Here is a 16,825-nt window from a genome sequence, read left to right on the forward strand (position 1 = left end):
GAAGAGAGAGGAACCAGCTGCAGCAGCCAAGAGGGCAAAGATACAAAATGGAGTGGGTAACAAAAAATGGCTGGATTATACAGGGAAGAGCCTCTGGGGGAAGGGCAGCCCAGCCCTGGACTGGAGAGTTCAGGGTGGGGGGTAGAGTTTGCCAGCAATACCCTGTAACCCATAGAGACTGAGGGATGCTGGGAGAACCTGGTGGCCAGGTCCACTTTGATATGTTAAATAGGCACCTCGTCCTTTATCCCAGGGTTTGAGACTTAACACTGATACTGGTAAACAGAATTTATCTGAACCTAAGATTGAACATGGTACTTCGATGGCATTTCCATTTGCATGTTTCTTATTAAAAGTGAGGTTATGAATTTTCTAAAATGTTGAAAGGGGGTTGGTGAGATGGCTCAGTGGGCAAAAGGGCTTGCCATGTAAGCCTAAATTTGATCTCTAGACCCATGGTGGAAGGATAGAACCAATTCCAAAAAGTCGCCTTTGACCCCTATACTCCCACTAGCACATCACACATTAATAATAATAGTCACCATAAATAAATAATTTGAACCATTCAAAGGGTGTGTTGTTTTGTTTTTGCAGCACTGTCACTTGAACCCACAGCTCATGGTTGCTACGCAAATGATCTAACACTGAGCTGTAGTCCCAGCCCTTAAAGGTCATTTTTATTTCTTCTAGGAACTAACCATCCATCTATTTTATTCAAGTTTTATGAAGTTGGTGACATTTTTAAAAAGCTCTTTGTACTTTAAAGGTACTAGCCCTTTATTTATTATAGAAGTTGATTTCACAATTTGTCTCTTAGTAGTAAATTTTATTTGTTGTGACCCCCCCATGTTTAAGTATGCTTTTTCAAGCAGAAGTCTTTTTGTTTTTGTTTTTTTAATTTTTGAGAGGGAGGCTGGAGATATGACTCAGTTCCCAACACCCACATTTGGTGGTAGCTCACAGCCACCTGAAATTCTAGTTCCAGGGGATCCAACACCCTCTTCTGGCCTCTAGGGGTACCCACAAACCATGCAGAAACAGATACATGTGAAAATAAAAGAAAAACAAAATTGAATTAAAAATTTGGAGAGTGTTGGAAGTCAGACATTGAACTGAGGGTCTCACGCATGCTAAGCAAGCACTGAACCACCAGCTCTATCCCCAGCGCTAAAAGGATTTTTATAGTCAAATTCATCAATCTTTTATTTACTTTAGATTTTTATTTAATATTAATAGTTCCCCTTTCCTGGGTTATAATTACACTTTATTTTTGCACTTACATTTTTGAACAATTTAAAATTTATCCTGACAAACAATGTAAGAAATATACTTAAACCAGACATGGTGGTACAGCCCTTAATGCCAGCCTTTGGGAGGCAGAGATAGTCAGCCCTTTATCCTGGGCTACATAATGATCTTCAGGACAGCCAAGACCCTATCTGAAAAAAGAAAGAAAGAAAACAAAAAAAACTTATATATATCTTATATATGATATATATCACATATATAAATAAGATATATATCACATATATGATATATATCACACATATAAATAAGATGTATATATATATATGAATGAATTCATATATATATATGAATATATATATTCATATATATATATATGAATGACAGGGTTATACACTGTAGTCCAGGCTAGCCTGGAATTTACCGTGTGTCCCAGACTAACTTCCCAAATTCTGACTTTGCAGGTGTGAGCCACCACACTCAACAGGCCCAATTCATCCAAACGGCTGTCCAGTGCCTTATCTCAATTTATTAAAAATTTCATCCCCCTTCCCACCATAATTCCCTCCTAATCCTAATTTAATTTTTCCAAATGTCCTTAGTCCTTCAGCTTGCCCTCCTATTTCTTGTTTGTGTGTAGGGGGCTACTGAAAACCGAACCCATGTGTTCTACAACCCCAGTCTATTTTCTCTATGTTTGTTGTCTGTTTTCAAGACAGAGTTTCTCTGTGGAGTCCTGGCTGTCCAGGAACTCACTATGTAGACCAGGCTGGTCTCGAACTGTTCTCCTGTTCCCCACCACCACCCCCCAAAAGCCTTCGGTGTTGGGATTAAAGGTGAGTACTGGCACTGCCTTGCTTCTGTACATTTACTGGTAGGCATCGGTGGGTATCAATAACATGTTTCTAAAATTGCGGGTGTTCTATATTTTAACATTTAAGTGAGGCTAGTTTCTCACCACATAGGACACTGCATTTTTTACTAGGATATTCTTGTTCTGTTGTTTGTTTTAATTTTTTTAAGACAGAGTTTTGCCGTAGCCCAAGATATCCTGAAACTTGCTATCTGGACCACACTGACCTAAGAACGGACAACCAGTGCAGTGGAAACGGTTATTCTCTTTCCTTTCTTTTTTTTTTCTCAGTGTTTTCTTCTCTTCCCATCTCCGTTTATTCCCCGCTCCCTTTCTCTTTTCTTTGTGGGGTAGAGCCTTGAGTGTCTCAGACTGGAACTAGACTTTAGCTGAGGATGACCCCATCTCTTGATCTCCCCGTCTCACGCTGGGAAGGTGCAAGAATTACAGGCATGCAGCCACAAGGCTGAGTTCAATTATTTAACCAAAAAAGCTAAACTTTTTTTGTTTTTTTCTGGAGCTCTGGTAGTTCTGAGTTTATAGCCAATCTGCCTCTATCCATGTAACTTTAGTTTTTCTTATTTCTGATTTATGCTGTACTTGTAATGTGCCCACTATTTTAATTTCTTTTTAGATCATGTTAAACTTTCTCTTCGAATCAGTTTTCTTTGGTTTTGGGATCATTTTCTGGGACATTAATAGGCTCATTTTCACCGCTCAGCTTCCGTAGTAACACCGGACTACTTCGAAGCCTTCCTTGGCTTCTCTGGCCATTTTAGGTTCCACCTTTCTAGGGAACCCGCCTGGCGCTTCTGCGGCTGCGCGGGGGGGGGGGCGGGGCGGTGGGAGGGGGCGGAGGGACTCGGCGCCCCGCCCGGCCCCGCCCACACCGTGCACTGGTTTGGGCCGGCGTGCGCCGCCTCGTGCCGGAAGCTGTGCTGGTGGCGGCTGTCTGTTTTCCCGCCATTTCCAGTGCCTCGTGAGAGAACCGGATGGTCTGAGAGCTGAAGCGCGGGATTCGAGCTGGTAGGGACGCGAGCTCGGGAGAGTCGGGTTGGAGGCCGCTGGCCCTCGCTTGGGCTCTGCCTCAGTCAGTCGGCACCACTTAGCACCCAGCGAAGGCGCCGGAGCCCGAGCCTGGTGCTGTGGCAACGGCTTAGTCACCCGTGTTTGTTTTTGTTTTGTTTTTTAGACAGGTTCTCACTGCATAGCCCCGGCTGTCCAGGAACTCGCTATGTAAACCAGGCTGGCCTCGAACTCACCGAGGCTGCCTGCCTCTGCCTCCTGAGTACTGGGATTAAGACATGTGCCACCTCCCTCTACTAGTTAGTACATTAAAAAAAATTTTACATTTCTTTGTGTGGCAGGGTGGGGACGTGGTTATGAGAGTGACTTGTGTGGGGGACAAAAGGCAGCCTGTGGGTCGCAGGTATGAAACCCAAGTGACCAGACTTAACCCTCAGCACCATTACCCGCTGTGCCATCTCACCTGCCTTCAGTACTTTTTAAAATTTTGTGATTATAAAATAATTTGGCGGGGAGAGGTTCGAGACAGGGTTTCTCTGAACTTTTGGAACCAGTCATGGAGCTCTTATAGACCAGGTTGGCCTCGAACTCACATATCTACCCGCTTCTGCCTCCCAAGTGCTAGAATTAAAGGTGTGCTCTACCACCGCCTGGCGATCATAAATTTTAAATGGCAGACTTTTTCTTTTTCTTTTTTCTTTCTTTCTTTTTTTTTTTTTTTTTAAAGACGTGTATTCACTATTTGTAACTGGCCTTGAACTCACAGAGGTCAGCTTGCTTCTGCCTCCTGAGTTCTGGAACTAAAGGTGTGTGTTACCTTGCTGGGTAAGTGGCAGAATTTTTAAGGTGCAAAGTACCCTCCATTCACTCAGTAAGCCTCTAAATAAACTGGAACTCTAAAAATGAAGAATTGTTGAGAGAAAAGGATTGTGGGAGGGAAATAATAACTTGTTTTGTTTTTTTCAATTTAAAGGATAAAGTTAATAAATATTATTAAATAACATAATCATATTCAACATATTTTGTTGTGTTCTTTATAGCTCACTGCTTTATTTTTCAAATGTCAGTTTCTTCATTAAAAAACAAAAAACAAAAAACCTTACAGCCTAATCTGTAAAGCGAGTTCCAGGTCAGCCAGGGCTACACAAAAATACCCTGTCTTGAAAAGTAAACAAATAGATGGTCTAAAAAGATGGCCCCATGGGTAAAGGTGGTCGCCATTTATGTGGAGCTCATGATTCCTAGAATCGTTATGATAGAAGAAGGAGCCTCCCAGAAGTTACCCTGTAGCCTCCATACTTGCCTGTGGCACATGTTTGCTCCACCTCCCAAAAAATCCCACATAATCATTTTATTTGGTTATATACTTAAATTATACCAAAATTGCTGTTGCTACTGGGTGTGCCTTTAAACCTAGTGCTCAGGAGACAGGCAGGTGGATCTCTGAATTTGAGGCCAGCCTAGTCTATAGAGTTCCAGGACAGCCAGAGCTATACAGAGGAACCCTCTCTTGCAAAAGAAAACAAAAATTGCTGTTGTCAGAAAAAAAAAACCAGAATCATACCATACAAATTATGGTATGATTACCATGTGAACCCAAAGGCTCTTTATATGTAGGAACATGAATGTTTCACAAAATCTGGAGACTTGGGTTCTAATCGCAAGACTGCCAGTAAAGATGGAACTTTAGACAAGTTAGTTTAGTTGTAATCAGTGTTTGTCATCTGAGGAAAAAAAGAAAGATGAACCTGGTCAAAACATGACTGGACTTACACCTTCCAGACCTGTGGCGTGTTTCAGCAGAGTAGAAGGTGTGTATAAGCTGAGACTATGATCACTCCACTGTTTCCCTTATATAAAATGTGGCCAAGTGTCTAATGTGTGATCTTTCTGCTCCACTACGCTCTGTTGACTCCTTTCTCTGCACTATTGCAAGAAACTTAACCACTGAGCCCTGGACCTGGGGCTCAGTGGTCGAGTACTTGTATAGCACCACACAAAATGGTGGCATGTTTTTATTTATTCATTTATTCTATTTGGTTTTTTCGAGCCAAGGTTTCCCTGTAGCTTTAGTGCCTGTCCTGGAACTGGCTCTTGTAGACCAGGCTGGCCTCGAACTCACAGAGATACACCTGTGTCTGCCTCCTGAGTGCTAGGATTAAAGGCGTGTGCCACCACCGCCCAGCTGCATGTTTTCATTTTTAAAGATTGTTTTTCTAGTTACGCATTGGAATATGAGTTCAGCTGGAAAATTTAGAAAGCAAACAAATACAAATACAACTTACTACTCCGAGAAAAGAAAGGCCTGGTTTCTGTTTTCCCATGACTTTCCTACTATTCTTTGTTTGTTTGTTTTTAATGATTTTATTTATTTTTATTTTATGTGCATTAGTGTACCTGTATGAGTGTCTGTGTGAGGGTACCAGAATCCCTGGAACTGGAGTTTTAGACAGTTGTGAGCTTCCATGTGGGTGCTGAGAATTGAGCCTGGATCCTCTGGAGGAACAGCCAGTGCTACTAACTTCTGAACCACCCCTCCAGCCCCCAGATTTTTCTACTATTCTTACACGCACTAAAACACATGCTCTCGAATGTAATTTGCTGACTTCTTTTCTCATGTTGTATGTATATCCCTACAGACAAACGGAATGCCCACAAATTTGTTCCCACATCCAGTAAACTACCAAAAGATAAGCAAGCCAGGCAGTGGTGGCTTTAATCCCAGTAGTTGGGAAGCAGAGGCAGGAGGATCTCTGAGTTTGAGGCCAGCCTGGTCTACAAGAACTAGTTCCAGGACAGGCTCCAAAGCTACAGAGAAACCTGTCTCAAAACACAAAAAATTTAAGCAAACAGTGTTACGTCAGTTTTGGAACAGCTATATTATGCTCCACATTTTTCTTATTCTTTCTCTTCCTCTGATCCAGAATGGATTGGTTTCATTGCAACCAGTGTTTCCGAAAGGATGGGGCCCATTTCTTTGTCACCAGCTGTGGCCATATTTTCTGTAAAAAGTGTTTGACTCTGGGTGAGTGACTTCAGTTTATCCCAAAATGTTTTTTAACTTAGATATGAGTAACCATTTCTCTGTGCCATGTAGAAAAAAACCTACTTAGTAGGCATCAGTGTATTTTCCATCTTTACAAAAACCTATAAATTATCTAAATTTCAGAAGAGACAATTTACCCTACTCACTATGGTGACAAGAGCTCACTTTGGAGTGATTGTCTCTGAAGCATATGGAATGCTTTTTGCTGACATGACATTTATCTTTTTTTTTTTTTTCTTAATGGATGAACCCAGGGTCTTGGGCACGGTAAACAAGTACTCTATCACTGAGCCTCATCCCCAATCCTGTGGCGTTTATCTTAATCATCAGCACCTGCTAATATTGCATTTTATAAGGAAAGCTTAGAAATTTTACACTTTGCTTCTTTCAGATGCATTAATTGAAGAATGGGAGAGTTTTAGAGCAAGGTGACAGCTGGGTGGGATAACTCGGGAGCCAGCCTCTTACAGTGCCCAGGGTGTGCCCACTGTCAGGTAAAGAGATGTTAAAAAGAGTTGTCAGCTAAAAAGGTGGCTCAGTGGTTAAGAGCACTGGCTGTTCTTCTGGAGGATCCAGGTTCGATTCCCAGCACCCACATGGTAAATCACAAATGTTTGTAATTCTAGTTCCAGAGGATCTGACACCTCTTCTGGTTTCCTCAGGCACCAGACATGCACACAGTACACAGACATACATGTATGTGGGCAAGACATTCACAAGTAAATCTTTTTTACAAAGTCACCTAGAGTGAAACTCATTGGTACTCTTACATTCATCCCAAAACATTTGCCAATGGATTCCAGTACTTCTGTTGGCACAGTCGATCTACCAATTAATGCCACTAGTCTCAATATTCAGGAGACTGAGACAGGAGGATTGCTGCAAGTTCTGGGCTAGCCTGGGCTATATTTATGAGACCTTGTTTCAAAAACAAAGAAAGGAAAAAAGACACGGAGATAAGCACAGTGCAAAGCCTCATACTTCAGCATATTTGTTTGGAAATGTTGATTTAGAGGACAGATTAGGTTAATATCTTAATGATAATCAAAATTTAGTTAAGAACCTGTTTTCTTCTCTTGATAGCCTAATTGACGGTTACCACATGCTTTAGGAAAATCCTACCTCCTGCCTTTGAGAGCAAATATTTTTCCTTTTTTTCTCTTAGAAAAATGTGCTGTTTGTGGAAGTCGTTGCAAGCATCTGGCTCTTTCTGATAATGTGAGTCTTCACCTTCATCACAAACTGCCTCATCCAGTCTCTGGCCAGTAGGAAGTACAGACACAGATGATGAACTGCTCAAAACAAAAAGAAGAAACAAATTTGAAGATAGCAGTTGTAAAACATTGAGTTGTTTTGTTCCAGGGTCAGTATTTTCTTTCATTTTGTTGTGAATATTCTCACTGTGTGTCTTTCTCTCTCATAGTTAAAACCTCAAGAGAAGAAGTTCTTCAAAAGCCCTGTGGAGACGGCTCTGCAGTGTTTCAGTCACATCTCTCAGGTATGAGCGCCAGAGTGAAGAGAAGTTCTTAGTGCTGTAATAATGCTCAGGCCACCTTAGGCCATGTAGTGAGTGCAGCTGGGTACGTAGAACTCCTGTCTCCAAGAAAAGGGTGAGGGAAGCCTTTTTCTCTTTCTTTGAGGCATTTTTTTTTCTCTGTGGAGCCTTGGATGTCCTGGAACTCTGTCAGCCAGACTGGCCTCGAACTCAGAGATCTGTCTGCCTTGCCCCTGCTAGGATTAGAGGCATGCACTGCCCACACCAGGCAAGGAGTTTCTCTTTAAGCTGTCTTTGTATGCAGTAGAGAGAAACTGCTCTCTTTATTTTTTTCCCTGATACAGATCTCTACCAGTTAACTTTTTACTAACCCGGAATCTATGGTATGCTGTCAAAACCACAATCTAGTTGAATTTTGCTTTGTAGTTCCTACTTGATAACCAGTTCCTGTGACTAAAAGGTGCCCTAAGGAACTCTACAACATCTTCCTCTGAAGATAGATACATTTTCTTAAAAATTCCATGTATAGACCTGCAAGGATGGATTTGATAATTTCATTTGTGATATTTTGATTAGAGATGTCTTATTCTTCATTTTCAGTAAGTAACCTTTGCAATAATACTTAACTTTATTTGGAGTTAACAACTAATTGCTTGAATGTTAGAAAATATTTATCTTTTCCTGATATGTTGGTAAATAGTTGACATGATCAGGAGTAGTTTAATATAGCAAGAGTTAGAAAGAAGGCAGTCTAATTATTTGAGAGAGTTCCCAAGTTGTAAAGACTTTGCTGTTTTAAGATTCTACACCCTACTTCTCTGCTGAGATGATTTTATCTTAGCGTTATTGGATACCTCTTTTGGCATGCATCTTCAGACCCTATCAGTCTGGAGAGATGGCTCAGTGGGTAATGGCACCTGCTGCGAAGCCAACAGCCCGAATTCAGTGTCTGGAACACACATGAGGGAAGGGTAAAACTGTCTCACAAAGGTTTTTCTCTCACCGCTTTGTGCGTGCATGCATAAGTGTGTGCACACATAATGAATACATAATTTTAAAAAGATTTTATCACTTCCTTTTGTTATTAGATCCCAGGCCCTCTTCATGTTTGGCAAGTGCTCTACCACTATTGTCTTTCTTATTGCTTGCTGCCTCTGTGTGTGTGTGTGTGTGTGTGTGTGTGTGTGAGAGAGAGAGAGAGAGAGAGAGAGAGAGAGAGAGAGAGAGAGAGAAAGGGAGAGAGAGAGAAAATTGTGTGTGCATGTATTTTAGGGGAGGGGTCATTTCATACCTCAACAAGAATGTGGGACAACTTGCAGGAGTCAGTTCTCCACTCTTTTCTCACCCATGGGTGCTGGGGATCAAATTCCTGTCGTCAAGTTTGGTGGCAAGTGTCTTTCCTGCTGAGTCATCTCTCTCTAGCCTGAAGGCAGGGACTCTTCTGTCCCAGAACTCACTGTGTAGCTGAGGATGAGCTTGTATTTCTGACCTTCCATCTTTTACCTGAATGCTGAGAATATAGTAATGTTCCACCATTCTAGACTTCAGTGTACTGGGGATAGAACTCAAGGTCTTATGTACTCTACCAACTGAGCTCCAGCTCCACATACTCTACCAGCTGAGCTCCAGTATATTCCTTTTTTTTTTTTAAAGAAAGAATCTCACTTTGTAGACTAGGCTAGCCTTGAATGCATGATCCTCTTGCCTCTACCTACTGAGTGCTGGAGTTACAGGCATGTACCAAAAACCACACTTGGCTTTAATATTCTTTTCCTTATTCTTTTGTTTGATATGTTGCTGGGACTTGAGTCCAGAGTTCCACACATACCAGACAAGCTCTCTACCAATATCAGTTCTTATTCTTAAGAGAGAACAATTTGTTTTTGAGACACGTCTCATTGTAGCTCAGGCTGGCTTTGAACTTTCTAGATAGATAGCCAAGGATAGCCTTGAACTCAATGATTGTTCTTCCTCCATTTCCCAAGTATTAGGATCACAGGCAAGTCCTACCACAACCAGCCTGCATAAATCTTTTCTAAACATGGATATTATCATCAGTGTTTCCCCAGTCCTCAGTGTCTTAACTCTGGAAATACATACAATAAACAGAACTAAAGCTTTTGCCTGTATGCTGTCTTAGTCATTTGGATGAGCCATTATATTTGAGATACTGCATTTAATGTTGTAAATAGCTAAAATCCAGCTGAGACTCAAGGAGAAATGTAAAAGAGGTCAGATGAACAAGAGAAAGAGCAGACCTTTGGTTAATATTTAAACCCATAGTTAGTTAATGATCAGTTAAAAAATTATATATAGTCTGAATCTTAACCTGCCTAATCATGGGACCAATTATACATGGTGAAGTAATCAAGGTAAAATAAATAGAAAGGGTCAGTTAATCATCACTTAAGTGAAGGGTCCGTTTGGTAAAGTCAGCAGTCTGGAAATGTATTTTCCTAATCTGTGAAGTTGAGTAACTGAGGTAATACCTTCCCCTAAACGGTGTCACCAAAGCTTCTGTGTAAAGTTTCTTTCTTCAGAAGGATCTTCCCTGGCATCTTAGAAGCAGATCCAGCTCCCTCTGCTTGTGTTACTTCTCATCGTAGCTCCTGTCTGTACCGTTGTCTTATGTGCTTGTTTATTGTCTGACTCCTGCCCTGAAATGCAGCTCCATGAGGACAGAGATTTGTCAGTTTTGTCTGCTGTTCTCTTTGAATAGTTTCTTATATGGAGTGAACATCCAAAACATTGTCCTTAAATAAACAAATGGACTGTTGCTCTAAATGTCCATTTCTGTTCTCTGTAATGACCCAACAAGGACATTTTTTCCTGCTCTACACAAGTTGTTGATAAAACTGCCTGTTTTGAATGCTTGACTACTCTAAACTTTTCAAGGAAATTTAAGAGCCTGTAAGGACCTGTGAGTTTACTTCTATTCCTAGACCATAGATCTCACCTTTACCCAAAACTAGGCACCTTTCAAATGCGTACAGTATTGTTCCTTTTCTAGTAAAGCCTTCCATGGTTTCTGCAGCACAATTTTGCCTTGTCTTTTATACCCTACATTGCCTTTAACTCTGCAAAATATTTAATTCTAAAAATGTGATTTACTTGTTCACATTTCTGTTCTTCTCACTTTTCAAAGGCATCTTTGTTGTAGTCAATATCTAGCTAGATGTCTGACCTAAATTATGTTCATAAGAAATGCTTTGTAGAGCCAGGTGTAGTGGTGCATCTTTTAATCCCCACACTAGGAAGCAGAGGTAGGAAGACGACCTCTGTGAGCTTGAGGTCAGCCTGGTCTATATAACAAGTTCCAGGAAAATCAGGACTATATAGAGGCATCCTATCTCATAAAACAAAAACAAATAAAAAAATAGAAATGCTTATAAGTGACTGAATATGTAAGGCCAATTAAGGAGAAGGTTATTTAAGGTAAGGTCAAAGAAGTAGGTGTACGTAGACCCTGGCAAGACATTTACTTTTCTTTTACGTGAAGTTATACCATTGGAGTGTTTGCACAAGGAAACGATTTTATATAATGCATAATTTTAAAAGAGAAAGTGGCTGTTGAGTGACTGAGCCATAAATAGGTTAAGAGTAGAGGCAGGGAGACCAGTCAGGAGGGAAAAATCTAAGCAGACTGTTTTTGAATCAGTGGTGGCAGCAGAAAGGGGAAAAAGGCATGGAGGTTATAGCTTAGTGACAGAGGCCTTTCCCAGCAAGGAGAAAGGCCGGGGTTGATTCTAAAGCAACACACACACGCAGGAGAAAAGGTTGTTATTTTTCTGTTTTGTATTCTAGAAACTTAAGGACAGTTTTTTTTATTAATGTTTAAGAAAAAACATAGTATAGGTTAGGTAAAAATACCAGCAGTTGCCAGGAGAAGGTAGAGAAAAAGTAATGCTTTTTGAGTTATACATTAGAAATAGACAGCTTATTTTTAAAGGGGAAGGGCTGGAGAGATGACTCAGTGACTAAGAACACTTATTCTTGCAGAAGATCTAGATTCAGTTCCCAGCACCCACGTGGTGGCTCACAACCATCCATAACTCCAGTTCCAAGAATTCAGACCCACTTTTCTGACCTTACAGTTATATACATAGCACACATATATTGAGGCAAAACACTTATACACAAATAATAAATGAATAAATAAATAGATGGGGAGGGTTGGAGAGATGGCTCCGTGGTTCAGAGCACTGGCTGCACTTACAGGATTACTCACAACCGTCTATAATGGGATCCAGTGCCGTCTTTTGCTATGCAGGTGCACATGCCGATAGAACACTCATACATAAAATATATAAATAAGTAAATCTAAAAAATATCAAATAAACAAACAAACAAATAAATAAATAAATATGAAAGCACTTCCAGGAATGGAATTAGGCTACGGAACTGATCAAAGCCCAAAAGATTGCTTTTTTTGGTGATGGGAGAGGTAGAGATGTTGGTTTTTGTGTTTTGGGGTTTGTGTGTGTGTGTGTGTGTGTGTGTGTGTGTGTGTGTGTGTGTGTATGTTTTGTTTTGTTTTGAGAAAGGGTCACTCTACCTAGCTGTAGCTGTCCTAGAACTCAGTATGTAGGCCAGGCTAGCCTGTAACTCACAGAGATCCACTTGCCTTTGCTTCTAAAGATGTACACTTAGAAAATAATTTATTTATTAAAAAGTGAGTAAGTAATATTGCTTGTGCAAAGTGATAAAAAGGTTTTACCTTGTTTTGATTGTTTCTTCAGAAATCTACAACCATTTCTTTCTGGTTGATTTTCTCCTGGATCTGCCAGGAAGATATGGACACATTAGGTTTTAGGTGCTTCTCAGAAATCCAGGTGGAGAAGTCAGGAAGGTTAAGCTCATTCTGGGGTTCAGAGCATAGGAAAGAACTGAGATACAAGTTCTTATCTTGCCAGAAAATTATGTTTGAAGCCCGTAGAAGAGAGTGAGGGGTGTGGGTCAGGGTAAGATGAATGTTAGAGTACCAGAACCATGTATCCATCCCTATTCAAGACACCCTGTCCATCCCACTTCCCTGACCCCTAACACATACACACAGAGCCAGTACTCTTGGGAACAGATAAGATCATGTAAAAGGAATCCCTTCACTATCTAACAGTTAGGTGGAGGAAGAGAAATTAGGAAAACTGCAGTCAGAAGTAAAAACAAAACTATGTGGTGCCCCAGAAGTCAAGTCAAGGAAGGAAAAATGTTTTCAAAATATAGTCACTGAGTAAGGCACTGTTGAGAGATGAAGTCATGTGAGTAAAAGTTGAGGCTGACTGGCTTTAGCAAGAAGATTATTGTCATCCCCCACAGAGTACATGGAGTCAAGTCTTAACACTGTATTGGACTATCTATTTGTCTATCCCATCTGTTTCAACTCCTGAACTTCCATAACCTTCTGTGGTCTGGTTTTTAACTGTTGCATTAAAAACTGCCCCTGCTAAGTGTATCAGCATTCTCATCAAAATCAGTGAATAATTGTCACTTCTATTCTAACTGATCTCTTAGCCACATCTGAAGTCTGAATTCTCTACTTAGAAATGTTCTTTGGCTGTCTTAGCCAACTCTACTGTTCCCTTTTGAGGTTTATATTCATCTGTACATCTCTTAAATAGTTATATTTCTCCAAATGCTATCTTTCCTTACTTTTTATAAGTGCCATGAATAATTATAGTGATATGTTATTTGTGTTTTAATAAATAAAGCTTGCCTGAAGTCAGAGGTTAAAGCAGCCACACTAATTAGCCATTCAGGCCAGGGAGTGGTGGCCCATGTGTTTAATCCCAGGACTTGGGAGACAGAAAGTTGGATCTCTGAGTTCAAGGCTACCCTGGGCTACACAAGATTGATTCAGAAACAGATCCAAGTGGTAGTGGCTCACACCTTTAATACCAGTGTTTAGGAGTCACATACCTTTAATCCTAGCATGAGGGAAGTGGATACAGGAGCGGTATGTCTGGGTGGAAAGAAGATTATAAAGGGGAAGAGACAGAAACTCACTGGAGTATGGAGTCTGAGGATCCATGGAGACAGGATTTTGCCTTTTGGTCTGAAGATTTGGTAAAAATAAAAGATCTCTATAGTGGTTGACTGCTTTGCTTCTCTGATCTTCAAGTTGAACCCTAAGATCTGCCTCTAGGTTTTTATTATTCATGCAACAGATAATTTTATCTATGCCTGTGGTTTTAATTATCAACTTGAGAATGATTTCTAACTCTGTTATCTCTAGTAAAGATGTTAGCCTATGACCTGGGGAATTTAGCCCAGTTAGATTGTTTACCTAGATGCACAAAACCCTGGGTTCAGTTCCCCAGTACCGAATTAACTGGGCATAGTGGGACAACTCACGTAATCCCAGAACCCTAGAGGTGGTAGCAGGAAGATCAGAAGTTCAAGGTCATTCTCACCAGTTAGACGCCATCCTGGAATATATGAGTCCCCATCTCAGAAACAGAACTGTCATAACCTACATGTGATCTTAGAAATGTCATCTCTGTCCAGTATACCTAAATTAGGTCTTTCTTCATTCTCTATCATACAAACTTTATTTTTGGTGGCACTGGAGATAAAAACCAGGACTTCATGAATACTAGGCAAGTAGTAACCTACCACTGAGATACAACTTCAGCTTGCTAACCCTCTTTATCCGCTGCCTTATTATAGTTGTCAGTTATAGGCTGTGTAGACTGTGAGCTCTGTGGAGATCAGACCATTTTTCCTTTTATCTGATCCAGTACTAAGTCCTATTAATTCTGTCTCTAAAATACCTCATAACAGTCCACTGTATCTATAGCCTAGCAATTCAGGTCACACATAGTTTCTGATTTGGATTACTTTGGTAGCTTCATAATAGATCGTCTGGTCTCCAGTACCTTTCTTTTTCTCTCTTTTCTTCATATTGAAGCCAGAAGAACCTTTCTAAATGAAAGTATGGTTGCTGTATTTACTTATTTATTTATTGTGCTGGGAATAAAACCTTGGGCTTGGTGTATTATTGACAAGTACTCCATTACTAACTTAAGAATTAATTGTATAAATAATTTTCTTTTTTGTCTCTAGCCCTTTGTATATGCAGTTTCATCTATCTAGAACATTCTTGTCATCAAACATATATCTGGATAAATACACAGACTGTACCTACACTGTATTGTGTTATACATTTTTTCTTTCTTCTCCATCCTTCCTTGAAGGCAGTAACAGCATCAGAGCTATTAATCCTATAACTTACTAGCTCCTGACAAAATATGAACAACACAGAAGGATTTAATAATAATCTTTAAGGAGAATTAATAGGGGGCTGAAGAGATGACTCAGTGGTTAAGAGCACTGACTACCTTTTCGAAGAACCTGGTTTTGAGTCCTAGTACCACATGGTGGCTCACAGCCATCTGTAACTCTAGTCCCAGGGAATCTGATGCCCTCTTCTGTCTGGTTTCCCCAGGCACTGAATGCACATGGTTCACAGATACATATGTGAGCAAAACACATTCACATAAAGTAAATCTTTTTGTTGTTGTTGTTGTTTTCTTTTGGTTTGGTTCGGTTTTTCAAGACAGGATTTCTCTGTGTAGCCCTAGCTGTCCTGAAACTAGCTTTGTAGGCCATGAACTCACAGAGATCCACTTGCCTCTGCTTCCTGAGTGCTAGAGTTGAAGGCATGTGCCACCACTGCCCGGCTAATAAAAATAAATCTTAAAATAAAAAAGAATCAGTAGAGTCAGACATTGTAATACATGTCTTTATTCTTAGTACTTGGGAGGTAGAGATAGGCAGATTTATGTGAGTTCAATGCCAGCCTAGTCTACATAGCAAGTTCCAACTCAGCCAGGACCACACAGTACAACTCTGAATGTTCATCTCTAAAATGTTGTAAAGTGGTAATACTAGGGATATGGTAAGAATAGGAATCTGAGGATACCTGGAACTTTCCAAGTAGACTAAGCAGGCTGGCTGGCAATTAAGTCCAGATAGCCTTGTCTCTGCCTCCCCAGTGCTGGAATTTCATGCACAGCTTTCTTTCCTACCTGGTCCTGTGGCCCTTCAATCCCAAAGAAACATATAGAGGCTTATATTAATTATAAATTGTTTGGCCTCTTAGCTCAGGCTTATTATTAACTAGCTCTTACAACTTAAATTAACCCATAATTCTTATCTATGTTTAGTTACATGGCTTGGTACCTTTTCTCAATAAGATATTCTCGTTTTGCTTCCTCTGCTTCTGCCTGACAACTGACTGTCTGCCTTTCCTCTTCCTAGGATTCTCTTAGTCTGATTGTTCTACCTATACTTCCTGCCTGGTTACTGGCCAAGCATTGTTTTATTAAACTAATAAAAGTGACAAATCTTTACAGTGTACAAGAGCATTATCCCACAGCAGTGCCCAACTTTTTAACACATGTGTTATGGGAATCAAACTTAGTCCTCATGCTTGTGACAAAGTGCACCTTACTGACTGAACTATCTTCTCATCCCCCTTGCTTTGGATTTTTGAGGTTTTATGTGTATATTCAAATCTATGCTCTTTGCGTCCCCATGGTGATGTTAGCTACTTTTTTTTTTGTTGCTATGACAAAATTTCTGATAAAAACTTAAATCAGGAAAAGTTTATTTTGGTTCACAATTTTTAGGTTTTGGTTCATGGTCACTTACTCTGTGAACCTGAGCCTGTAGTGGAGCAGTAATCATGGTGAAGGGCATGGGCATGGTTACTAGGAAACAGAGAGAACAGGGTACCCAGAGTTAAGATATACTCTGGAAAGGGATACCCATAGTGACCCTCCTTTTCCAAACATATCCTAGCAGTGCATTCAGTAGTAACCCGTCAGTGGATAGTAACCCACTATGGATAGTAACCCAATGATAAAGTTAAATGCCCTTATGATGGCTTCTCAATAATTCCACTAGCTGTAAACTAAACCTTCAACACAGGACCCTTTGGGGAATATAAACCACAACAAAATATGAACACATAACTGCCACCTTAAAGCTGTTAGTGAACTGGATATGGTGGTGTCTGCCTGCAGTTCTAGTTCTCAGGGGTCTAAGACAGGAAGATTGCAAGTTTAAAGCCATCCTGGGCAGCATAACAAAGCCCTGTCTAAAAACAAGCAAACAAACATGGTGGTGTCTTATCTCCTAAGCTTTAGACTCGTAGGAA

The 16,825-nt window shown here is 40.4% G+C and overlaps 1 protein-coding gene across 2 annotated transcripts in view; it reads left to right on the plus strand.

Annotated features, from left to right (window-relative positions):
* The first annotated feature begins 2,983 nt into the window (after window positions 1–2,983).
* Rnf212b (ring finger protein 212B) overlaps window positions 2,984–16,825 on the plus strand; it is a 53,532-nt gene continuing 39,690 nt past the window's right edge. For both annotated transcript variants that reach the window (XM_048444782.3, XM_048444793.3), the window contains exons 1-4: window positions 2,984–3,124; window positions 6,049–6,149; window positions 7,336–7,388; window positions 7,594–7,668. In XM_048444782.3, coding sequence (XP_048300739.1) covers window positions 6,050–6,149; window positions 7,336–7,388; window positions 7,594–7,668 — 228 coding nt within the window. In that variant the 5' untranslated portion in view covers window positions 2,984–3,124; window position 6,049. The remainder of the gene's footprint in view (window positions 3,125–6,048; window positions 6,150–7,335; window positions 7,389–7,593; window positions 7,669–16,825) is intronic.

Source organism: Myodes glareolus, chromosome 12 (assembly GCF_982192425.1).
Source record: "Myodes glareolus chromosome 12, mMyoGla1.1, whole genome shotgun sequence".
Taxonomy (NCBI): domain Eukaryota; kingdom Metazoa; phylum Chordata; class Mammalia; order Rodentia; family Cricetidae; genus Myodes; species Myodes glareolus.